This window comes from Gasterosteus aculeatus, chromosome 13 (assembly GCF_964276395.1).
Source record: "Gasterosteus aculeatus chromosome 13, fGasAcu3.hap1.1, whole genome shotgun sequence".
NCBI lineage: Eukaryota > Metazoa > Chordata > Actinopteri > Perciformes > Gasterosteidae > Gasterosteus > Gasterosteus aculeatus.
The window spans coordinates 23609951-23635232 of NC_135701.1; the positions used below are offsets into that span (position 1 = coordinate 23609951).

The 25282-nt window shown below is 44.4% G+C and overlaps 1 protein-coding gene and 1 long non-coding RNA gene across 4 annotated transcripts; one reads left to right on the top strand and one right to left on the bottom strand.

The window, feature by feature from the left end:
* Positions 1-1398: 1398 nt before the first annotated feature.
* LOC120831328 (regulator of G-protein signaling 3) lies at positions 1399-15549 on the bottom strand. Of its 2 annotated transcripts, XM_040196709.2 has the most exons (17): positions 14678-15549; positions 13719-13829; positions 12162-12243; positions 11823-11928; positions 11487-11583; positions 11134-11406; positions 10744-10783; positions 10387-10643; positions 6972-7055; positions 6338-6449; positions 5976-6127; positions 4400-5131; positions 3141-3187; positions 2933-3031; positions 2756-2817; positions 2317-2483; positions 1399-2236 (listed from the first exon to the last, which is right to left on the bottom strand). In XM_040196709.2, the coding sequence occupies exons 1-17, from the start codon at positions 14912-14914 to the stop codon at positions 2036-2038; spliced, it is 2859 nt and encodes a 952-aa protein (XP_040052643.2). In that variant the 5' UTR covers positions 14915-15549; the 3' UTR covers positions 1399-2035. The 2 variants fall into 2 exon arrangements, with proteins under 2 accessions (XP_040052643.2, XP_040052645.2); XM_040196711.2 differs by lacking the exon at positions 13719-13829 and having other exon boundaries at positions 14678-15547.
* A 1887-nt stretch (positions 15550-17436) lies between these two features.
* LOC120830197 (uncharacterized) lies at positions 17437-20518 on the top strand. 2 transcript variants are annotated; one of them, XR_013451968.1, is made up of 6 exons: positions 17437-17759; positions 17832-17996; positions 18648-18727; positions 18954-19018; positions 19745-19860; positions 20070-20518. It is a non-coding gene; the product is annotated as an uncharacterized LOC120830197 (long non-coding RNA). The 2 variants fall into 2 exon arrangements; XR_013451967.1 differs by having other exon boundaries at positions 17437-17996.
* The last annotated feature ends 4764 nt before the right edge of the window (positions 20519-25282 follow it).

Here is a 25282-nt window from a genome sequence, read left to right on the forward strand (position 1 = left end):
ATGGAGACATCCAGGTGGTTGTATTCCACCACTTTGTCCACTTTCTCACCCAGAACTGTCAATGGTTGTGGAGACGTCTTCTTCCTCCTGAAGTCCACCACCATCTCTCTGGTCTTGGCCACGTTCAAAGTTCCACTCCACTACAGTCCCTGCACTCCTCCTGAAATAGTCAGTAATCAGGGAGATGGTGGATGCATTAACAAACAGCTTCTCACTCAGAAGCAGTAGTTGGATGGTGTTGAATGCACTGGAGAAGTCAAAGAAAGTGATTCTCACAGAGCCACCAGTTCCATCCAGATGCGACTGGCCTCGTTGCAGCAGGTAGATGATGGCGTTGTCCACCCCATACAAGGTTGGTAAGCAAATTGAAGAGGGTCAAGTGATGATTTAACCTGCGCCCGAAGGCGGGCCAAGACCAGCCTCTCCAGCACCTTCATCACATGGGATGTGAGGACAACTGGTCGATAGTCATTGAGGCTAGATGGAGTTGAATTCTTTGGTACAGGGACCAGGCACGACATCTTTCAGAGCCCCGGGACTTCCTCCAGCTTCAGGCTTAGGTTAAAGAGACGTTGCAGGACTTGTTAGACAGTTGGATAGCGCAGGTCTTCAGTACTCTGGGGCTGACGCCATCAGGTCCTGCAGCTTTTCCGTGGCGGAGTCTCTCCAGCAGTCGTCTCACCTGGCCATTCATCACAGAGAGGGGGGGAAGGGTGGAACAACACCGATGCTGACTGGAGATGACTACTAGTAATGTCTTCCCTCACCTACCTCTCCTGCTCTTTTGTTGTTAGGGGTAACCCTTTAACCTTTTTTACATTTTGCCCGGGGAGCATTTAGGGGTTAGGTGCCACCAACCTTGTGGTTCCCAGCCCACCCTCTCTACCCCTGCGCCACGTCGACCCCTTTTTCTGAGTTTAGCATCAGGACGTTGCCGGTCATCCAAGTTTTGATGTCTCCAAGACATTCTTGAAGTCCAACTAGCTGGTCGGTCTCTTCTGGTTTGATCGACAGATACAGTTGAGTATCTGCATAACAATGGAAGTTTATGCTGTGTTTCCTGATCAGATCGCCCAGAGGAAGCATATAGAGGGTAAATAAAATCGCTCTAAGAACAGAACCTTGTGGGACTCCGTGACCAACATTGGTGGTCTTCGAGGATTCACCGTTTACAAGCACAAACTGGGATCGATCCGATAAGTAGGATTTAAACCAGCTGAGTGCAGTTTCTTTGATACCAATCAAATGGTAACATGTATAGCTTATATTTAGAGTTTCAGGTTAAAGCTTAAGGTATTGGAAGGGGGAAAAGTGTAAAATAAGCTATCAGTCTATCTAGATACAGATATATATGTCATCAAACTACTGGAAATAAAAACAAAGAACAAGAAGCAGAAAGTCCGACGTTATCATTTATTTTTCATCACGTCGTCTCTTCATCCAACAGGTGAGAACACAAGTCTTCTAATTGTCTTCCAGTACTTTAACCTATCTCTTTATGTCTAAAAAACACAAACTCACACAACTTCTTTTACGAGCTTCTATAAAAACTAAAAAAGAAAAACAAACTAAAAGTTTCTGTTTTTTACTCAAAATGTGATTGCTAACATTATAGTTTAGAGTGTAAGCATGCTAACAGTTAAAATGCTACAACAATAAACAAAGCTGACATGTTGGTTTATAGTGGCAGTATCGTTACATTAGCTGACCCTAGCCACTAAACTGTAAGTACAAATGGGGACATTTAAACATCACAACATTAGTTCTTTAGCTTTGCAAAAAGAGACTAAAGAGTATAACCGAAGAAAACATCTGTTAGAGTTTAACTTCTGTAAACTAAGGCTTATAACAAAACTGAAGTATTTCCACCCGTCTCTTTTGAGATATGTAGTACAGAAACCAAACTGAACAGGAGACCAGAAAAACTTGATCCTATATTTCCAATGATGCAGCTTAGTTTCATGTCATTGGCGAGCTCTTGGCTGAACCGATGAGTGGAACGGACGCCCAATCGGATGGTGCTTTTGTCTCCTCCTCACTCATGATTGACCAACCGGTAGAGGCCCAGAGACCCATTGGCCAACTGGGTGTAAAGGCGGGACTTGAGGAATCGTGGGTAACTATCACTCTCCATCAGGCTCAAGATCTGATCCTGAGCCAGCTGGAAAGACATCGGGTCAACACCGACACGCAGGCCCTGATTGGTTGATTCCCTGACAGAAGAGTCCACTATGACCTGGAGGCAGGGAGCAGCAGGGTCACATGGCCGATGATCATTAGACCAAAAAGAGGACGAACCGCCAGACAGACAAGTACCTGTCTCGATGCGTTGACAGCAACAAACTCGTCGTAGATGTTTGCAGCTCTGGAGACCATCTTGCTGAGGGGGCGGGTCCTCTTGAATCTCTCCACTGCCAACCAGAAGTCCAAGTTCTCCTCGCTGAACTCTAACTTCAGGAAGTAGCGGAACACAGCCAGACCATCTGAAAAATGGAAAGTGAGCAGCAAGATGAGTAAACGGTGAAGAACGCCAGGATAAGGACACGAAAAAGAGTCATAAACAACAATCACAAGACGTTAGACGTTAGAGAAGTTAGTTACGTGTGTTCTAATCATCATATCTATGGGAATCTAAATAAACATCATACATAAACATACATACAACATACATCAAGCATAAACATCCAGCGTCCTCCAGGTCTGAAAAAGGATTACAAAATGCAGGGGTAGACGCCCTAAGGAACTGTTGTCTTACACTTATTAGTCAAGAGAGCTTCCAAACTCGCCGCCCACCTGATCACCTCTCCTGTAGACGGCCTGTAAGACAAAATACAGGTACCTTTGAGCACAGGGACCCGGTAAGACCCAGTATGACCCGGTCAGAGCCAGGTGAGCTCAGTTAGCATCTTCTTTGGAACATCTGTGTTCCCACCTGTTGTTTCTCAGAGCTTTCTTCAGACTGTTACAATGGGAAAAGGTGGTGTCTTTTTGCTGCCGTAGAAACAGCGGGCAGCTACGAACTCCAGCAGCCCTGAGGAGGGGATAATGATAAGAGAGAGAGACAGGAAATAAAGAGGCGACTCCATGGTTGTGTTTGTTTGTGTGTGTGTGTGTGTGTGTGTGTGTGTGTGTGTACTTACAGATTCCTGGTATTCTTCCTCGGTTGAAAGCTTCTCACATCTTTATCCTGAACAAACAAAACAACAACTGATCAGACTCTACTTGGTTCCACAAGGATCGACTGAATTCTACTGATCCCTAGTGAATTCCATCAGCCTTTACTGAGCTCTACTGGTCCCTAGTGAACTCCAACAGACTTTGCTGAGCTGTGCTGAACCGGATCAACATACGCAAGGCTGCTGGCCCTGATGGCATCCCCGGGCGCGTGCTCAGGAACTGTGCTGTGACTGACATTTTTAACCTGTCACTGGCTCAGGCAGCCGTCCCCACCTGCTTTAAAACCACCTCCATCGTGCCGGTGCCGAAACACTCCAAGGCAGCGAGCCTAATGACTTCCTTCCTGTTGCGCGAGTCCAAGTCCAAGAGTTGGTCCTGCCTCACCTCAAATCCTGTTTTCCATCGAGAGCATCCGCACCAACTGCATCACGGTGTGGTACGGCAGTTGCTCTGCTGCAGACCAGAAATTTCTCCAGAGGGTGGTGAAAAGGCATCATGGCTTCCTCACTCCCCACCATTGAGACTGTCCAGCACAAAAGATGTCTGCGGAGGTTGCGCAGCATTGTGAAGGACAACTCTCACCCTAGCCATGTTTGCCCTCCTCCTCTCTGGGAGGTGCTACATGGCCCTCCGTTCCCAGACCAGCAGCAACCTGCTTTACCCCTGCTGAACTCACCACCATGGTTTCTGGTCTGCATTTCGGTGTCTCTGTGTCTCTTTCATGGTCCCTGTACTCTGTGCGATGACAATAAAGTTGAATCTAATCTAATCTAGTGAACTCCATCAGAGCTCTACTCGTCTCTATTGAACTCTATCAGGTTCTACTGGTCCATAGTGAACTCCATCAGACTCTACTAGTCCCCAGTGAACTCCATCAGACTATACTGAGCTCTACGGGTCCCTAGTGAACTCCATACCACTCTACAGAGATCTACTGATTCCATGTGAACTCCACCAGACTCTCCCGAACTCTAATGGTCCTTAGTGAACTCCATCAGACTCAACTGACCTCTACTTGTCCCTAGTGAACTCCGTCGGATTCTACTAGTCCCCAGTGAACTCCATCAGACTATACTGAGCTCTACGGTTCATACCACTCTACAGAGGTCTACTGGTTCCATGTGAACTCTATCAGATTCTACTGACTAGTTTCTGCTGTCAGCGTCTGTAATATCCGACTGACTGTATGTCCATTAGTCTTTACTGGTCTCGAATGGTCTACCTTGTCGCCATTGAGCAGCAGCAGCATGTGGTGCAGTGACCCCCCTTCTTTGGTGAGCTGTTTCTTCAGGGCGTGGATGGAAGGGTGGCGGGGGAAGGACCCTGTCCCGGGTTCAGCGTCAAAGTTCAAGGGGCTGGTGAGATGATGGGTGATGCTGTCGGACATGGAGCGGGACGTCCGAGGTTCCTGCAGTAAAGAACCCTCGGAGAGAGAGCGTCGCAGATCTGCAGGTCTCGGGGTGAAGGTGAACAACTCCTCCTCTTCATCACTAATCTCCTCTTCTTCTTCCATCATGTGGAGATGATGAGAGCTGAGCAGGAAGCCCCGCTCCCCGACTCTTTCCACATTCTCTAATGTTTCTGAGGTGCCCTCCACCTGCTGCTGCTCCTCCATTTCCTCAGGCCTCCTCTTCCACCTCTCCTCCTCTGTCCCTCTTCTCTCCTTTCCCACAGGAGAGAGAGAGGGCTGGAGAAGGAGCTGACGAGATCTAGAAGGAGGTGAGGAGGCGGAAGCATATGGGGTGAGAGTTGAGAAGGGCGACAGAGGAATGGAGGAGGAGAAGGTAGTGGTGGAGCTGTAATGAGATGGGCAGGGTGGTGTGAGGAGGTCACAGAGGGAGGAGGTTGGGTGGGGGAGGGGAGGATCAGATGAAGAGGAAGAGAAGGAAGCCCGAGTGAGAAGGTCAGACTGACCCAGGGAGAGGAGGCCAAAATTTGAGGGGAGGTCTGAGAGCTGAGGAGGAGGAGGTAGAAGAAGACAGGAACGAGGAGAACAGAGAAGGTGTTAATATCTCATCAAACAGTACATTCAGAGCAGTATGGACTCAAATATCAGAATAAAATATTGTGTTTAAGGAAGGACAAAGTGACAACAAAACCAGGACGAGTACGAGGCGATGAGACGAGGACGAGACGAGGACGAGACGGGGATGAGGCGCTAAGACAGGAACGAGGCGCTGAGATAGGAAGGGGACTTTGTCCCAAGGCGACAAGAACAAGGAGTCGAGGACGAGGCAACAAGGACAGGGCGACGAGGCAACGAGAGAGGGTTGAGACAAGAACAACAACACGAGAAGAGGACGAGGCGACGAGATGAGGCGAAAGGATCTAGGCAATGAGACAAGGAAGAGACAAGGCGACGAGATGACGAAGCAGGGACGAGGCGACGAGACAAGAAAACAAGACAGGGAAAGCGCTGAGACAGGGACGAGGCCTTTGGATGGGGTGCTAAACGAGACGGCGCGACAGGAACGAGGCAACAAAAACAGGACGAGGTGACGCGGCGAGGAGGATGAGGCGACAAGGCACTGAAACGGAACAACGCAGGGAACTGTGAGGTTGGCGGTTCGAACCCTAGCTGCTCCATGTCCCATGTCATTAAGTGTCCCTGAGCAAGACACTTAATCCCTAATTGCTCCCGGGCAAAAATTTTAAAAGCCATGGGTTAAAAATGCAATGTAATTTGCTTTGGATAAAAGCATTAGCTAAATGACATGTAATGTAATGTTTACAGGGGATGCAAAATGGTCACGTGTCACTTCCTCTCCTGGTGGTTACCTGACGGTTACCAGGCTTACCTGGTGGTTTTGAGCTACCGACTGGACGTTGTCATGGAGACAGAGACTGACTCTAAGTCTCTGCTCAACACTGAACGTCTCAAGAATGAAGAGACGATGCCACCGAGCCTGGGAGCTCTGCAGGAAGTAGATGTGCAGCGGCTCAGAGGGCACTATCCCCCCCCCCACACACACACACACACACACACACACACACACACACACACACACACACACACACACACACACACACAGTACAGTTGACCAATAACACCTTCTGATTGGCTGTGATCATAAACATATCAATGAAAAATTAATGAACAGAGAGGACGTCATATTCAAAGACCTGAGGTATATACCATGTTGTGTGTGTGTGTGCATACCCTCTCTGAGCTGCAGGGTGTTCAGGTACAAAGGACTCTGTAGGACGTTGCCACGTCCAGCTTTGTCCTCTCTGGTGAACAGCAGGAGGTCACTATAGATCAACACCGTCACCTGACACACACAAACACACACAGACAGTCAGACACACATAGAAGTGGTAATGATGCCACCACCATGTAAATAGAACATGTTACTGTGACCTTTGACCTCTAGAGTGACCTTTGATCTGCTAGAGTTGTGCAGAAGATGCATCATCTTCACTGAAAATATGAAACTAAATAGGAGCAGATTTCCTGCCTCTGTGTGTCTTGTGTGTACATTTGTTTGTGTGTCTGTGTGTAACTGCATGTCAGCGTGTGTCATATCCTTCAGGATCAGGTTCACTCAAAAGTGTGTTTCTTTAATACAGTAATATTAGACATTCTGGAGCAACGATAGTATATTATAGTCATGTTAAGTCAATGATTAATATAATATAATAAACAGAGTGGAATCGTTTTGATTTGCAGGAACTGTATATGTCTAATTGTAGTATTTTAGGACAAGTACTGTAACACTTTCAGTATTTCAATCGCGGTAGTACTGTAATAGTATATAATAGTAGTATTTTAATACCTTTACTTGTACTGTTACCTTTGCAGGCAGGATATGGGCCTGGTGGAGAACCATTTCCTCTGACATCAGCAGGGTCCTGTCGGGACTGCAGAGGTTCAGAGGCTAAAAATGAAAGGGACACATATGGAACACAATATCAAACACCTGACATCCGTTAATACAGAGAACTGTGTACAAGACGAGTTTAATAAATAGAATTATTTAATGGGACTTTATATATCGCCCCATCACGTTTACAATTGTTCAGTCCTCACTGTGCGACTACTAACCCCTCGTTATTTCGACGTGTTTATTATCTGCTGGATCTTCTTGACCAGTCTGCTAAATATTGTCTGACATGAAAATGGTCCGTGACTCACGGACCGTGAGGCAAAGAAAGGTTGTGGACCACTGATCTAAACAACAAGTAATTCAATTCAATTCATTTCATTTTATTTTGTATAGCCCAAAATTGAAAATTACAAATTTGCCTCAGAGGGCTTTACAGTCTGTACACATACAACATCCTCTGTCCCGAAACCCACCATCGGCTGGGGGCTGGACTCCAGCCCCCCCGCGACCCTGTGTGCAGGATAAGACAATGGATTTGACAATGGATGGATGGATGGATGGATGATCATGGGGGGTCGTGGCACAGGGGTTAGAGAAGGTGTGCTGGGAAGCACAAGGTTGGTGGTTCGATTCCAGGCTGCCCCATGTTCCATGTCGAAGTGTCCCTGAGGAAGACCCCTAACCCTAAAAAATGTGAAAAAGCCATGGGTTTAAAGTGTAATGTAAGTCGCTTTGGATAAAAGCGTCTGCTAAATGACCTGTAATGTAATGTCGTCAGCAGGGCCACGGCAGGTCTCAGGACCAGCGTCCAGAAGGAACTACGATCTACGGAGACCTGCTATGGGAGAAAGCCCAAAAAACTCCCGAAAATAAGCTGAATTAGTCATGTGCATTAATAAAACGTGAATTATGGTAGAGCGTGAGAGAGGAGCTTGGTGTGTCCTAAGAAGTCCCCCGGCAGTCTAAGCCTATAGCAGCTTAACTAAGGGCTGGTCCGGGCTAACCTGAGCCAGCCCTAACTATAGGCACGAGCAAAGTTTTAAGTTTTACTTTAAAAGAGCTGACCGAATCTGCCCCCCGGACTGAAAGTGGAACCTGGTTCCACAAAAGAGGAGCTTGATAACTGAAGGCTCTGGCCGCCAGCCTACTTTTTAAAACCATAGGAACAACAAGTAACCCAGCATCTATGGAGCGCAGCTGCCTTGTAGGGCAGTATGGTGTTACATGCTCTTTAAGATACGACGGTGCCTCACCAGCAAGTGCCTTGTAGGTGAGGAGAAGTACCTTAAAATCTATTCTTGATTTACAGGAGTGATATGATCTTTTTTTTTTGTTCTTGTTAATACACGTGCTCCAGCATTCTGAATCAACTGGAGAAGCTTAAGAGATTTACAAGAGCAGCCCGATAACAAAGAATTACAGTAGTCCAGTCTGGAAGTGACAAACTCATGAACTAATCTTTCTGCATCACTTTGAGACAGGAAGTTCCTGATTTTTGATATGTTACGTAGATGAAAATAGTCAGTCCTTGAAGTATTTAAATGCGAGTTGAAGGTCATATGCTGGTCGAAGAGAACTCCCAGATTCCTGACGATGCTGCTGGGTACCAGAGCAATTCCATCCATAACAACTGTATCACGTGACAGCTGGCTTCGAAGGCGCTCTGGGCCTATCAGGATAACTTCCGTTTTTTCTCAGTTTAGCATCAGAAAGTTGCCGGTGATCCAAGTTTTGATGTCTCCAAGACATTCTTGAAGTCTAACTAGCTGGTCTGTCTCTTCTGGCTTGATCGACAGATACAGTTGAGTATCGTCTGCATAACAATGGAAGTTTATGCAGTGTTTCCTGATAAGATCGCCCAAAGGAAGCATATAGAGGGTAAATAAAATCGGTCCAAGTACAGAACCTTGTGGGACTCCGTCGCCAACATTGGTGGTCTTTGAGGATTCACCGTTTACAAGCACAAACTGGGATCGGTCCGATAAGTAGGATTTAAACCAGCTGAGTGCAGTTCCTTTGATACCAATTAAATGTTCTAGTCTCTGCAACAGGATACAATGGTCTATGGTATCAAATGCGGCACTGAGGTCCAGCAAGACAAGAAAAAAGATGAGTCCTTGGTCCGATGCAAGTAGAAAATCATTCGTAATTTTCACCGATGCTGTTTCTGTGGTATGATGCGCTGGAAATCCTCGAACAAAGCATTGCACAAAGTAATGCATGTTAATGGAAACAAATCACATGCAAAACTGATAGTCAAAAGTTCTTTTCACGGGCTTAGTTGGGGGTTCGCTGTCTTGTCTTGATTTAAGAGTTAGGTAAGGGGGGAAGCAGGATGTGCCGAGCAGAAAGACACGAGTCTGACAGGATGAGGAGTCAGTTTCTGTCCTGGCTGAGGAATGCAAGGTCTGCGGGTCAACTAGCAGATGTGCCAGCCTAAGGGGGGTTTAGAGACACACCAACACTATTCAACATACACACTTTGTTTGTTGATGTTTACGTTAAGTCAGGAGTCCGGACATTGGATGTGACCGGATCTTTAGATGCGGGAATGGAAGGTCGTCCTCTACGCCAGTTTAGGGCCAATAGGAATCTTTCCTTCTCTGTCTTTCAAGGGTTATAAAACATGATGTTCTTGCTGATGTTAGTTAGCTGTTCTTCTGGCCTGTGTGCTGCCTGAACTGCTCCTGCCTTTGCAAATGCAGCACTGATACTTGACCTGTGATCTGACAAATAAATCTCCCAGAACGCGAGAAGTTGTTCGGCTGAATTTTTGATAACCCCGACCAGGCTCCAATTCTTGAACGCGTACTCTTACAATTCACATTCAGAAGACAACGGAATAACTGTTAAACACGTTTGTTTCGGATCAGAGCGGCAGCTGATTCAACATATGAGACTCAAGGATTAATCTTGGCCTGGCTGTTAGCCTGGTCTGTAGCAGGCTAGCTGCAAAGAATAAATCGCCATGGTTATTTGGCTGGGCTTAATTCCACCTGCTTTCGTGCAACCAAGTCCAAGCTAAATTCATCCAGGATAACATGAATATGCAGGCTTAATCCCTTATCCTGGTTTCGTGCAATAGGCCCCTGATCTCCTGGGTTTATTATTTCCACCACCCCTAGACAGTTTAGGGACGTAACATAGGTAACATACAAGGAAAGGAGAGGGAAAAATAGATGGTGTTACAATAACTTTAAGTAACATATATGCTTCCCCTAAAAGTGATTCTGTTTTTTACAGAAAGACATTTGATTTAATGATCGGGGCTCCAGGAATTTTCATATGTGGTGGAGATCGGAATATCCGTCTTAACCCCAAACTAGATTCATCTAGGATATGATGGATTTTTTAAAATTTATTTCATGTTTTGGGTTCTGACCTGGACAAAGACGGGGAAAATGAGGGTTTTGGACTCCGGGGTGACGTAGGTTCCATAGCCAGAGCAGGGGAGATGTGATTGGATGATGTTGCAGTTTTGGTAGTCGTTGTAGTTACTGGGTGGGGCTGATGAAGAGGAGGTGCATAGAGAGGGGGGCAAGGTGGAGGTGTAACTACTGAGAAGTCGCCCTGACAACCCAGGTCTAGGGTCGTGGACGAGGTTCTGACCTCTTTTGGGATGAGTCTGGTACAGACGGCCTGAGGATAAACAACACAGGTAACAGGTATATATATACATATATATAATCAATATATTCATTGATGCTATGTGAACGCTCAATAGTCGGTGTGATATTACCGATGGTTCCATTACTGTCATGGTAAACCGGCTGCAGCAGCTGGAACACAAAGGCATTAATGTCATTACCGTAAAAAAACAACATCAAACTGAAAGGTTCAACAAAAAGCCTCGTAAGTCAATGTAAGATTCATGTTTCAGTGTAAGCTTCAGGGTTCAATTTAAATGTCAGGGTTCAATGTAAGCTACAGGGTTCTACTCAAGCCTTAAAAGCTTAGAGTGTTTGCTCTCAGTCTGATTAAAAAAGTTTTATCTGGGTTTGGTTAAAGGTCTCCCTTCTTTCTGGGTCTGATTAAAGGTTCAAGTGAGAACAAGACTTGAATTTTCCGAAGGTTGTTCTGTCTGTGGCAAGAAGACACTTTTTGATAGACACCGCCCCCTCAGGCTCACCTGTCCTCCTGGGATCACAGGGGAAAGGAAGATGTAGTTGTCTCCATCTGATGATGTCACACGGGTGCCCTTTAGTGTGGTGGTGCGAGAGAAGTACTGAGTCGCCTCCTGATCTTTCTCCTGCTCCCCTTTCTCCACCTCCTCGTGGTCCTCCGTCCTGTCCTTCCACACAGAATCCAGAACCCCCAAACTAGACCGGACCACAGACCCTTGACCCAGTCTGCCGCCATGTTTACTGTGTGTGGGGTTAGGTAACAGCTTTCTGCCTGTTGTCTAGGAGAAAAAGATGAAATTAATCAAATTAAATAATTTGTGTTTGTGAACAGTAGATGTTCTTTCTTTTAGAAACTCACCTGGTTGTTTGTTGGTGGGTGGAGCAACTCATCACATCCTGACCTGAGCTCAGGTAGACTTCGCCACACTACCAACACAATCTGAGACGAACAGCTCCTGTATATGATTAACGGATATATGAATACAACCTCAAAACAATCCATGTCCAATTACATCTTTTAATGTAAACTTTGTGAGAGAAGTGGTTTAGCTGAGATTTGATTAATCTCTCTATCAGGATTGAGGCCTGCAGAGACCCAACAGATGAACAGCCTTTCCATATAAAGCTTAGCTAGACTGAGAGTAAACCAAACAGGTAACAGGTAGCACGTCTGACTCGGAGGGGGCGGGGCTACCTGATGGTATTGGCGAGGTCGACACACTTCCAGTTTTCGACAGGAAGACCGTTGAGCTGCAGGACAGAGTCTCCCTGACGGAGGCCGGAGCGATGAGCCGGACCTCCTACAGACACATAAAGAGTGTTAACTCACTGCTACACCTCTGGACCGGAAATGCTTTTTTCTCAAACAGGCAATAAGTCGATAATCCAATAACCAGGAGGTGATGCCTGGTCCAATCAGGTGACATAGAAGTTCATACTGCATATACATTTTTTGCACGGTTTACGGTTTATAATGTTGTTTCTACTTTAAATAAACAATAGCAATAACAATTAATAGTTTGTGAAGAATCACCTAATTCGACCCCCTGAACTCTTACTGGACTGTCGGAGAAGATCGTGAATCCAAATCCGTCTTGTCCTCGAACAACGTTCACCTGAAGAAAAACACTGAGCTGGATCTATGCAGTGCAAGTACAAATAGCTTGTTCTTGTACTGCATAGATCCAGCTCACATATACATGTACACATACATGTCATTTTAATTCCATATACAAGCAAACATCCATATACTTCTACATCCAAGAACGTATACAAATCCATGTACAAGTACCCATCCATATACAAGTAAAAATCCATGTACCTCTATATCCATATACAAGTTCACGTAGTTATAAATACAGTACCAGTCAAAAGTTGACACAATTTCATATTCATTTAAATGAGAAGTTGTGTCCACACCTTTGACTAGTACTGTACATATGCGTTTACAAATGGCCATTGTTCCTGTTCCTGATACATTGTGACACTTCATTCAGTTAATTAAGTTAGTCTTTACAACTATCAAGATTATCACTGGACTTATTTCTTTTCCTGCTTTCCACAGGATGAATGAGGTTCCTGCCCTACAGAGGATAATCATCGCAGATTTTAGTGGCTGCTGGTGTTCAGCAATATTGACATATTCAGGAGTTTGTGTGTCACTATGACAACCAGGAAAGGTTGCGTCCGCCTGAGAGTTTTCTCTGCACAAAGAAAGTTAAATGTCCCTCAGCTGTGACTGACAGGCGGATATTAAAACACCACGGAGGAGGTCTTTAAGGAGGACTCTCAGTGTTTGTGCTTCTCTGCAGGTTTAGTTTGGTTCACACGTTCTCAGAGACATCTGGCATTTAAGAACCGTGATGGACGTGACCTCACTGTGACACCATCAGCTTCTTGTTCATCACAGGTTCAATATTTCGCCTCCTCTGGTTCATCATGACACTAGTCTCATTTCGATGAGAATGAGGAGGCTGTGAGGCGGGGCTAAAGGAAACGCTAATGAGCATGCTTAGTGGGCCAGTGTGGATCCATGGTAGCACTGCATAAAGGGTATGTTAGTCCTTTCATATGGTGTTCAGGTAAAATCACAGTGACATCACGTTTACATAGTGCACCTCTACAGCTTATGGCTGAATACAAGCTGCGGGATGAGAGGTGGCCTGAAGACAGATCTCAGGGCTGAATGAGCTCCAGAGGCTCCTCAACTGAAAGGTTAGGGTTTATTTTTAATTGAGCGTTTGTGTACCCTACTCAAACACACACGCACACAGACACAAAAACATACACATTATGACACACAAATTGTGATATTTGTTAGTAAACAACAGATTTAATGAAACCTAGGTAACAGAGACCTGAACACGGAAACGAGGACTGGACTCCACTTGACTTTACTGGACTATGTTAGGTTTTACTGGGTTCTACTGTCTGATACTCAACTCCCCTGACTTTAGACCCTCAGATGTTGAGAAGCCGTTAAAGCAGATTCACTTCCTTAAGAACCTCATCAAGAAGAGATCAGTTCCAGAACCCATCAGAGTTCTAATCAGACCCAGTGAACCTTAATTCATAATTGATGAAGTCAGACCTGTGGCAGGTTCTGTCCGATGCAGATTCGACACAGCCGGTGGATAGTGTGCATAACGGCAGGTTGATGGTTCAGATCCTGCAGGTCTGCCCGTCCATCTTCAGATCCTTTCTTTAAGAAAACCAGAGCCAGATAGAAGCCAGCTTGGATTCAGAGTGCTGGATCATGGTTCATCCCCACTTCAACAGAACGGTCCGAACCAGGTCTGCATTTACATAACTAGAACTATATCTATCTTAGCCGGATGTTATGAAATACATTTATTCCCGGCTCAGACATTAGACACAAAGAATACGAACTAATCCAAATCCAGATTTCAAAAGACCAGCAACAAAACATGTCCAATCCAGCAGTACCTGTCCAGATAAACCACCGAGTGAGTGGCTCAGCAGTCCACTGGATGTTAGAGGGCAGAGCAACCAGGGAGTTTAAGTCTTATCGCAGAAATACATCCACTGAGTTTGTTGTTTCCTGCTATTCTTCTCACTGAAGGTTCCCAAACAAAAACACACAAGCACCCATACTTCGCCACCCCATGTGAACGCTGTCATTTAATCAGTTTGGATAGCTGGCCGTAGAAGAAGACTCACTAGATAATTATTCATATGTGAATATTTGATTAGTCTTAGAAGAAAAGTCAACCACACACATTTTGTCCTTTTCTGATTACAACAGCACTCATCGGATTGGTCGTCAACATAGCCCTAGTTAGCAGCTAGTTAGCTGCTAGTCTTAGTGGAGATGCTTCAAAATGCACAACAACTGGAGCAATAACACAAAGTAGCTAAACAACAACATGACGTATACAAACAATATGGAAGAAAATTATAGATCAATGCCACCATGTGCCAAACTACAAATGAAGACCAAAAAGTCACCAAATCACAAGTCAACACCACCAAGTCACCAAAGTACATGCGGAACCAACAAGTCACAAATCACTGGTCAAAATCACTCACCATTAGCTGCTGGGTGCTGTTGCTCTCTCTGGTGTAGCTAAGGTTGGTGGGGTTATGGTTGGTCCATGCCTTGTGGTTTGTTGATGACTTTAGTCCAGTGGTGGTGGTGATGCGGTTTAGGTCCACATCAGAAGTGGAGTCCGGAGTCCTCCTGGGCTCCTCTGTTGGGAGCAAATAACCAGCGTCATCATTATCTGCTGCATTGTCCCAAGACCATGCAGTGTTCTTCCAGAACATCCTGCTAGCTCTCAGACCAGACCAGGAGAGACCCAGGTGGTCTTGTGCTACAACTCAACCTGAAGCGTATGGCTACAGTCTTAAATACATCTGAGCTAAATCTTTAGTTTCATCCAAACTGTTTCCTGAAATTATTAAATTTGAATCACTATGATTCACACTGTAAATGAGGAGAAACAAATACTTCTGATGCCTCTCGTCTGTCCTCCTCTGATGAGACAGAAAAAAAGAACTAAGATCTAGTGTAAGAGAGAGGGTGGGGAGGGGTTTACGCTTCGATAGAAGGAGTGGGGGGTTCAAGCTACAAGGGTATCGGGAGAGTCACAGTTACAGGGCAGCTTCTTGTCACCATGGTAACAGCATGGACTCCCAGGGAGAATGACAAAGAGATTCAGTTTTAATCTAAATCTCCCGATGCGGCACTGTAAATACAACGTCTGAGCGTTTCAGAGCTAACAAAGGTAACATGTTAGCCTGCCCGTGTCACTTAAAGGGCCACAACCTCAGAGAAACCGACTGTCAGACAAAAGCGACTCCAAGTTCACAAGAGCAGTTTGACTCCAAACTTCAAGTGGGGAAGACAAGCAGTGGCTGTCAGGTGATGTGGAGCTCTGTAATTGCTTTAGAGCAGGGATCTTCAACTAAAATGTGAAGAGATATATAGATAGATAGATAGATAGATAGAAATCTATCTTGAGTAATCCCCAAGGGGAAATTTGTGTGCAATAGCAGCTGTACAGTAAATAAAGTAAATAAAGAGGAAAAAATATAGAATTAAAAATGCACAATACATACACCGTAAATAAAATAAAATAGCAGAGCAGAACATATTAAGTTAAGTGAAAGGAGTATGTACAGTGGAATATGTATTATGTGTTGTGTTGTAGTTCAAGTAAGTTCAAGTAAACAAGGATTTAGCCAGAGGTATTTGGTTGTAAAGTCTTATTGCCGCTGGCAGGAATGTTTTCCTGTATCTGTCCTTGTGACAGCGGAGCTGAATCAGCCGGTGCTCATCTGGCCCAGCAGTAGGTGGTGAAGAGGGTGGTCCGGGTTGTCCAATATATACAACAGTTTATTCAGTGTCCTCCTCTCCACCACCTGTTCAAGATGCTCTTATTGGCAGCCAATGATGTAGCTGGCCTTCTTCACCAACTTCTTAAGTCTATTGGTGTCACCAGCTTCAAAATTCAGAAAAAATAAAATAATCGGAAGAAAAGATTTCCCCTTTTCTGCTTCACATTTGTACTCGACAGTCTCAGCAAATTATAAAGAATAAATCTTAACCCATTTTAACAATTAAACAGTTTAACAGAATATATACATGTGTGCTTGCCAAGAACTGGTTTGTTTTTTTCATGCAGAAATCGTAGGATGTCCATGCAGGCTTTTTTTTTGTTTGATATTTATTTTGCTAAGAAGAATAGCCAACAAACACAAACATAACATAATTTCTATGCCTGTCTTTCCTACGCTCCTTAAAACAAAATGTATTTTATGAAAAGATGGTACAGTTGGAAACTGAGAGTGCATAGCATATGTATGTTAAAAACAATTTTAACGCTAAACTTGCAGGTCTATTAGCAGAGTGGTTGTCAAATAATAATCTAACATTAGCCTCCATTACATTCTGGGTCTTTTCCCTCTTAGTTGAATGCACTTGGATAAAAGCATCAGCTAAATGAAATGTAATGTGATAGTCTCAAAGGAAGAATGCGGCTCCATCTGCTGGAAGAATTTGTTTGAATTTATCAACAATTTAGTATAGTAAATACATTCAGTCGGTTTACAGCAATAAAGTCAGTGTAATGAACCATACTTTAATAAAGGTTATAGTGTCTGATTTCAGAAAGGTGCAAATCGATTTCATATTTGAGGCTCTAGAATCTTGTGCCAATGTTGCCAGTATTATTTCAGATGGGGAAGGTTTAAAGAGAAATGCTATTTTAAATTCTGTTTTTGACAATTAGAGTTCTCAAAACTTGGAGAAGGTTATTGAGGTTAAAATGGCTCCCATTCTGCTTAAGTTAGAAAATATCTGTCTTGTCTAATGCATATGAAGATTATATTTTAACTATTTGATTGGTGCTGGCTGTGCTGATTACTCAAAAAACTGTTAGTCAAATATTAAGAGATAATGGATGCCAGTTTGACCAGTCAGTAGTTGAAGAGCTAGCCAGCGCGTTCTGTGTGAGAAGCCTTGTTAGAAACAATTGGTGATACACCTCCACTTTCCAGTGCTTGAAGGAGAGAGGTTTACTTTGGGACCCACTTTAATATAGTGGAACCAGTAGAATATATACTCAATCAAAAGAACAGGGTTAATTTCAGGCTGCAAATCATTTACACGCATGTGGCTTTTCCAGACCTCCATTGGAAGTGATAAATATTTCCTCTCTTCACATGTTTTTACCAAGGATATCTCAAATACTCTGAAACAAAAGTCTAAGGACCAAAACTAAGGACAGTGCAAGCTTGGCCAAAAATGTGGCATATAATGGACTAAACTACAGGTGAGGGAAATTTTGATCCATGGCTTACTGGGTGCACAGCCAGAGTTTGATGAAATAATCTAAATGGTGATGCTGCAAGACAAGTTCATCTTTGTTGGGAAGAAGCTCAGCCTGTGAGATTATAACTCAATGATTTGAATAATAAATAATCTTTTTCATTGTGTAGCCAGTGAGAAAATGTCCTTCCTGAGCTACTGTAGGTTCAGGCAGGCCTTGGAACCTCCTACTTCCTGGTTCACCCATTAGAAAGGGTATAAAGCTGCCCATAATGAAGCTGCTTTTGGCATGCTTGTCCCTTTCTATGTTGGAGAGTGGCTGGAGAAGCCAGTGAGCTGGTAGGTGTTTTTATTCTCAGTTCTTATTATAATGGTTTGGCCATTGGTGATCTTTCTGTTTGTGTCTCCCAGCTCGTCAGGGAGGCCCAAACCATGTGTGAGCCATACCAGGTGGAGGAGCCTCAAAGAAACTCCAGGCTGGCATTGGAAGCCATTGCTGTTTTGTGTTGCTTGTTCACTTCTGGTCTAGTTTCTTCATGTTGGTAATATTAGTTAGTTTGCAGATGATTACTTTTGGTAAGTAATTTGTGTTCATTTTTGTGTTTGAGGTTTTCTGCAGAGTAGCATCCCAGATGGTGGGTTTGGTGGCTGGGCCTTTCATCTGCTCATCCCATTGTCCGTTGTGTTTGTCTGTATTTTCTTTTTACATAGCATGCCTCTATTTTATATTGTTTGTGTGGAGAAACTGAGTCAGTGAGTGCCCTGTGCCAGAGCCTGTCCCTGCCCCGGTGCAGCCTAGTCACCAGTAGCACTCAATTTGTTTGTAGAGGTGCATTTGGTTACTTCTACAGCTGATGTAAATTGGTTTAATTGTTTTGTATGCTTTCCATATTTTAACTAAATGTTGAAATCTGGGAATACTTTTTCCTCAGTCTGACTTCAGTCACCTGTTGATCCGTGGTTGTTGGATAATTTATGAGGAAATATTTAACCCTGTGCTACCGGTGGTTACAAATGTCTTTCTTCCAGTTGCTCAACTTCTCATGACTTGATCTACACACTATGCATCAGCTAAAACTAATGCATTCTAATACAACCGCCCTACAACTATTTCTCCCTCATTCTCTTGCATCTGTTGACAGCCCAAATAGAAATCGGCCAATGATACCCCTAGAGGGGATTTACTTGCACGTTGAACTTTACTAATTGCTTGTGATCTCTTCTCAGACTGCTATGGCTGGTTCTACACCTGCAGGATCAAGATGACCAATGGAAAAGCTAAAACTTCCAAGGTTTGGAAATTCGGGGTATGTTAAAGGGCAACCTCACTTCAATACATGGACCAAGCTTTTGGCAATTACTTTTAATCTCAACTCTACGACTGAATTTCAGGGACAAGTAGGAGGCCAAATGGGTTAGTTGATGTGTAAAATGTTTGACCTACCTGTGGGATATTTCGTAACCCTGTTTTATAAATTGTTGCAGATAATTTCATTTTTTTTTAAATATTGTATTGTCATTTACTCATTTCAGTTGGTTCAATATGCGTTGGGCAAGAAACCTGGTGGAGACCGTGGTGCCATGAAAGCAAACAAAAGGTATGACTGACTTGCGTAAACAAGTACATTACTAAAGAGCCACTGCTCATATTTAACTGCACGCATTTTTCACAATGTTTTAACTGTTTGAATTGCTTGGTGTTTTATGGTGATTGTGATGTTTGTTCCATAGTACAAGTGAATCTTGTGTGTGTACCCTGTATTATATTTAAAGAGCAATTTTTCATTAACTGAACCAGAGTTTGTTGCACAATATATCACAAGTGGGTGTTTTAGTAATATCTTTATTGATTTGAATAGTTGCTTAAATATTTCTCATGCAGATGTTTTAAAATGGAAAAGTCAACCTCATAGTGCTGTACACTTCAGTGTAACCCCAACACAGTAGGTTAAGACCTTATGTTTACTGGCTTAGTGTTGCAATGTTCTCCAATTTGACAGTCACATTTACTGTGTACCTGGAATGTAATTTTGGCAGTGAATTAATAAAATGTCAATGTATTCTAGAGGAGAGGGAGAAGATGGGTGATGCCTGGGACTTGTTTTTTTTTTTTTGGTAATGCTTGTCTTACAAGCTGTAATGGCACTAATAAAATGTCTTTCTAACTGTAAAGAATGCCCGAGTGTTGTGGCCTGTCCTTAAGAACTATTTGGATCATTTAGCTGCTGTTTATCTATTTTCTGTTGGCCAATGTGTTAGTATTGCTAAATAACATTAACCTATGGGCAAAAAGATTTTTCAGAATGGGTTGTGATTCCACACAGGACGGTCCAGAGAAGAAAACAGGCTCCTGCCTTGAGGATCCCCAGAAGTGGTCGAGCAGTTTCAGCCTCCTGTGACGGTGGAAATTACCAGCAGTCTTTAGTGATTTGAGTGAACGGTAAGACGTTTTTCCAGTATGGTTTTTGATGTGTAACGCTTGTCATGCAGGCTGTGTGACTGGTCTAATAATACATTCTTTTTCAAACTGTCAAGAGCCTGACTGTTGCATAATGTGTTAACTATCTTCTAAAATGTGGTTGGATTTCCTGAACTATACCACCCTCTTTAGCTGCTTCATTTGAATTTGGCAGCTTTTTGCTCGTACAGGGAAACTGCAATCAATGTTCGGAAAACATTCCGGTTGGGTAAAGTAGTTCTGTGATTCCACGCACGACGGTCCAGAGAAGACCACAGGGTCCTGCCTTGGGCTCCCTAGGAGCGGCCAAGCAACTTCAGCCTCCTGTGAAAATTGAGAGGGAAGACCCTTTTCATGTCATGCTGTGTGAAAAGTCTAATAAAATGTTAGAATGCCTGACGGTTTGTTGGTTAACTGCATCTGCTGCTAATATGTACTGAACTAATCCAGTCTTTATCTGCGCTTTCCCAGTGTGTAAAAAGATGCATTCTTGTCAGTGTTTAAATATTTCTTGTTTGCTAAAGTACTGTTGTGCTACCACACATGACGATTCAGAACACTACAGGCTCCTGCTTCAGGGGCAAGCAGCTTTAGCCTCCTGTGGAAATTGCCTTATGCTATTGCCAAATTAGCGATTTGACTAACGGGTAATTTTTTTTTTTTTTTTCTCCCAGTAATGGGTATGTAATGCTTGAAATTGTATGATTGCATAATGCACTTGTGGTGCTTCTTGTCTTTGGTTGTGTGTCCTGAACTCTTCGGTTTTAACCATTTTCCATTCGCCAATGTTTTAGGGATGTGTTTATTGCTACATGTAAACCTGTAGGTGAAAGAAGGTCATGGTAGTGTTTAAGACTGTTCTGGATAAGTTGGGTAATGTAGTCTTATTTCTTGCAGTATGATAGAATGCAACTCTCTACAGGCTTTGGCAGAAGGTAAGATCTTTTTTTGGACATTAAGGGCTAGGGTTAGCGGGGGCTAAGTGTGGGCTAGGGTTAGCGGGGGCTAAGTGTGGGCTAGGGTTAGCGGGGGCTAAGTGTGGGCTAGGGTTAGCGGGGGCTAAGTGTGGGCTAGGGTTAGCGGGGGCTAAGTGTGGGCTAGGGTTAGCGGGGGCTAAGTGTGGGCTAGGGTTAGCGGGGGCTAAGTGTGGGCTAGGGTTAGCGGGGGCTAAGTGTGGGGACAGCGGTCCTAAGACCACTGTCAGTGCACGGTCCATCGTCAGGCCCGGCTCCGAGGACCCAAAAGTAAACACAGAATCAAGTTTCCCTTAGTCCCAGTTACCCACAGACATGGCGCCTCCGCTTTCTCCATCACTTTGATGTCGCGTCATCACCTCCGTCCGGGTCCGGGTACCTCTGCTCGCCTTAGCCGTGGTGCTGGTGCAGGTTCCTTCTCCCTCCGTGATGTGGACCGGAAGAACTGCGCTCCTCACCTCAGCATCAGCAGCCTCGCAGTCACCCATGGCACCCGGCTCGCTCACGTCCATAATCTGCTCACTCGTTGCTCCGCCATCTTTGTTAGCATTTCACCGCATGTTGGGCTCGATTAGCCTCATTAGCTTTGGGCTAACTTAGCCACAACAGCACTTAGCTTAGAAAAAAATCGGCGAAAAGGTTTTCTTTACCGTTTATTTTCTCCAGCAGGAACATGGGAACAAGCACAAAACAACACCGCAACGTTTCGGTCTCAACTGGACCTTCTTCAGGCAGGTTTAAAAAGTGTGCATTTAACAAAACAGCGGAGCTCGTGCCGGGGACTCCTTTCCCTCCGGACACGCTGGCGAAAATGACGTGAGTCGGCGGCGCAGTGATATCGGAGGTGCGGACCGGCGTGATCCGGCACCGCTGGATCTATTTTATCTCAAACTCAACACAACACATCATGATATTTAGCGTTAGCAGGTATTGTATCATTAAAACAATATATCCGCCCTATTCTCGACCGTCCATATCCCCGTGGATTTATAATTATGTATACATTGTCAAGAATAAGCATTGTTTAAATAAAAACGATCACAATCCTGTACACATGAGTGGTGGAATCCTTCAAAGCATGACACAAAGTTAGTATTCAATGCCTGTCAGTAATATTAAACTGAAATATCACATCATCTTATTGTGTTCACAGTGCAAAACATCATAAAACAATATATTGGCCGTACTCTCAATCGTGCTTCTTTCTGTGGATCCGTAATTGTGCTTCAATAGAGCGTCGTCCTTAAAGAATAGTGCATACATTTCTAAGAGTCAGCATTGTTTAAAAGATTGTAATCCTGTACACACAAGTGATGGAATATAATAGCATGACACCAGGTAGGCATTCTATGCATGTCAGTAAATTATAACTTGACTATTAAGATTTGTGAAGGAGTGAGATGTCATAGATCCGCTATAAAATGTGTTGTTTTATTCTGTCCATGCATTAAAGGGCCAGATTAGGCTTGCAAATAATACATGTACTAATGTTGTGTTTAGGAAAAGGGGACCAGGTTAGGTCACAGCCTCCCTCCAACAATAGAAAACTGTGTGGTTGTGTTTAGGAGAAGGGGACCTGATTAGGTCACAGCCTCGCTCCAACAATAGAAAACTGTGTGGTTGTGTTTAGGGCTAGGTGATGGAGAGACTGCATAAACAAATGGGGGAACCCCCGGGGCTAGACCCAAGAGGCACAGGCTGGTTAGGGGTTAAGGGGTTGGGACAGCGGTCCTAAGACCACTGTCAGTGCACGGTCCATCGTCAGGCCCGGCTCCGAGGACCCAAAAGTAAACACAGAATCAAGTTTCCCTTAGTCCCAGTTACCCACAGACATGGCGCCTCCGCTTTCTCCATCACTTTGATGTCGCGTCATCACCTCCGTCCGGGTCCGGGTACCTCTGCTCGCCTTAGCCGTGGTGCTGGTGCAGGTGCCTTCTCCCTCCGTGATGTGGACCGGAAGAACTGCGCTCCTCACCTCAGCATCAGCAGCCTCGCAGTCACCCATGGCACCCGGCTCGCTCACGTCCATAATCTGCTCACTCGTTGCTCCGCCATCTTTGTTAGCATTTCACCGCATGTTGGGCTCGATTAGCCTCATTAGCTTTGGGCTAACTTAGCCACAAAAGCACTTAGCTTAGAAAAAAATCGGCGAAAAGGTTTTCTTTACCGTTTATTTTCTCCAGCAGGAACATGGGAACAGGCACAAAACAACACCGCAACGTTTCGGTCTCAACTAGACCTTCTTCAGGCAGGTTTAAAAAGTGTGCATTTAACAAAACAGCGGAGCTCGTGCCGGGGACTCCTTTCCCTCCGGACACGCTGGCGAAAATGACGTGAGTCGGCGGCGCAGTGATATCGGAGGTGCGGACCGGCGTGATCCGGCACCGCTGGATCTATTTTATCTCAAACTCAACACAACACATCATGATATTTAGCGTTAGCAGGTATTGTATCATTAAAACAATATATCCGCCCTATTCTCGACCGTCCATATCCCCGTGGATTCATAATTATGTATACATTGTCAAGAATAAGCATTGTTTAAATAAAAACGATCACAATCCTGTACACATGAGTGGTGGAATCCTTCAAAGCATGACACAAAGTTAGTATTCAATGCCTGTCAGTAATATTAAACTGAAATTTCACATCCTCTTATTGTGTTCACAGTGCAAAACATCATAAAACAATATATTGGCCGTACTCTCAATCGTGCTTCTTTCTGTGGATCCGTAATTGTGCTTCAATAGAGCGTCGTCCTTAAAGAATAGTGCATACATTTCTAAGAGTCAGCATTGTTTAAAAGATTGTAATCCTGTACACACAAGTGATGGAATATAATAGCATGACACCAGGTAGGCATTCTATGCATGTCAGTAAATTATAACTTGACTATTAAGATTTGTGAAGGAGTGAGATGTCATAGATCCGCTATAAAATGTGTTGTTTTATTCTGTCCATGCATTAAAGGGCCAGATTAGGCTTGCAAATAATACATGTACTAATGTTGTGTTTAGGAAAAGGGGACCAGGTTAGGTCACAGCCTCCCTCCAACAATAGAAAACTGTGTGGTTGTGTTTAGGAGAAGGGGACCTGATTAGGTCACAGCCTCGCTCCAACAATAGAAAACTGTGTGGTTGTGTTTAGGGCTAGGTGATGGAGAGACTGCATAAACAAATGGGGGAACCCCCGGGGCTAGACCCAAGAGGCACAGGCTGGTTAGGGGTTAAGGGGTTGGGACAGCGGTCCTAAGACCACTGTCAGTGCACGGTCCATCGTCAGGCCCGGCTCCGAGGACCCAAAAGTAAACACAGAATCAAGTTTCCCTTAGTCCCAGTTACCCACAGACATGGCGCCTCCGCTTTCTCCATCACTTTGATGTCGCGTCATCACCTCCGTCCGGGTCCGGGTACCTCTGCTCGCCTTAGCCGTGGTGCTGGTGCAGGTGCCTTCTCCCTCCGTGATGTGGACCGGAAGAACTGCGCTCCTCACCTCAGCATCAGCAGCCTCGCAGTCACCCATGGCACCCGGCTCGCTCACGTCCATAATCTGCTCACTCGTTGCTCCGCCATCTTTGTTAGCATTTCACCGCATGTTGGGCTCGATTAGCCTCATTAGCTTTGGGCTAACTTAGCCACAAAAGCACTTAGCTTAGAAAAAAATCGGCGAAAAGGTTTTCTTTACCGTTTATTTTCTCCAGCAGGAACATGGGAACAGGCACAAAACAACACCGCAACGTTTCGGTCTCAACTAGACCTTCTTCAGGCAGGTTTAAAAAGTGTGCATTTAACAAAACAGCGGAGCTCGTGCCGGGGACTCCTTTCCCTCCGGACACGCTGGCGAAAATGACGTGAGTCGGCGGCGCAGTGATATCGGAGGTGCGGACCGGCGTGATCCGGCACCGCTGGATCTATTTTATCTCAAACTCAACACAACACATCATGATATTTAGCGTTAGCAGGTATTGTATCATTAAAACAATATATCCGCCCTATTCTCGACCGTCCATATCCCCGTGGATTCATAATTATGTATACATTGTCAAGAATAAGCATTGTTTAAATAAAAACGATCACAATCCTGTACACATGAGTGGTGGAATCCTTCAAAGCATGACACAAAGTTAGTATTCAATGCCTGTCAGTAATATTAAACTGAAATTTCACATCCTCTTATTGTGTTCACAGTGCAAAACATCATAAAACAATATATTGGCCGTACTCTCAATCGTGCTTCTTTCTGTGGATCCGTAATTGTGCTTCAATAGAGCGTCGTCCTTAAAGAATAGTGCATACATTTCTAAGAGTCAGCATTGTTTAAAAGATTGTAATCCTGTACACACAAGTGATGGAATATAATAGCATGACACCAGGTAGGCATTCTATGCATGTCAGTAAATTATAACTTGACTATTAAGATTTGTGAAGGAG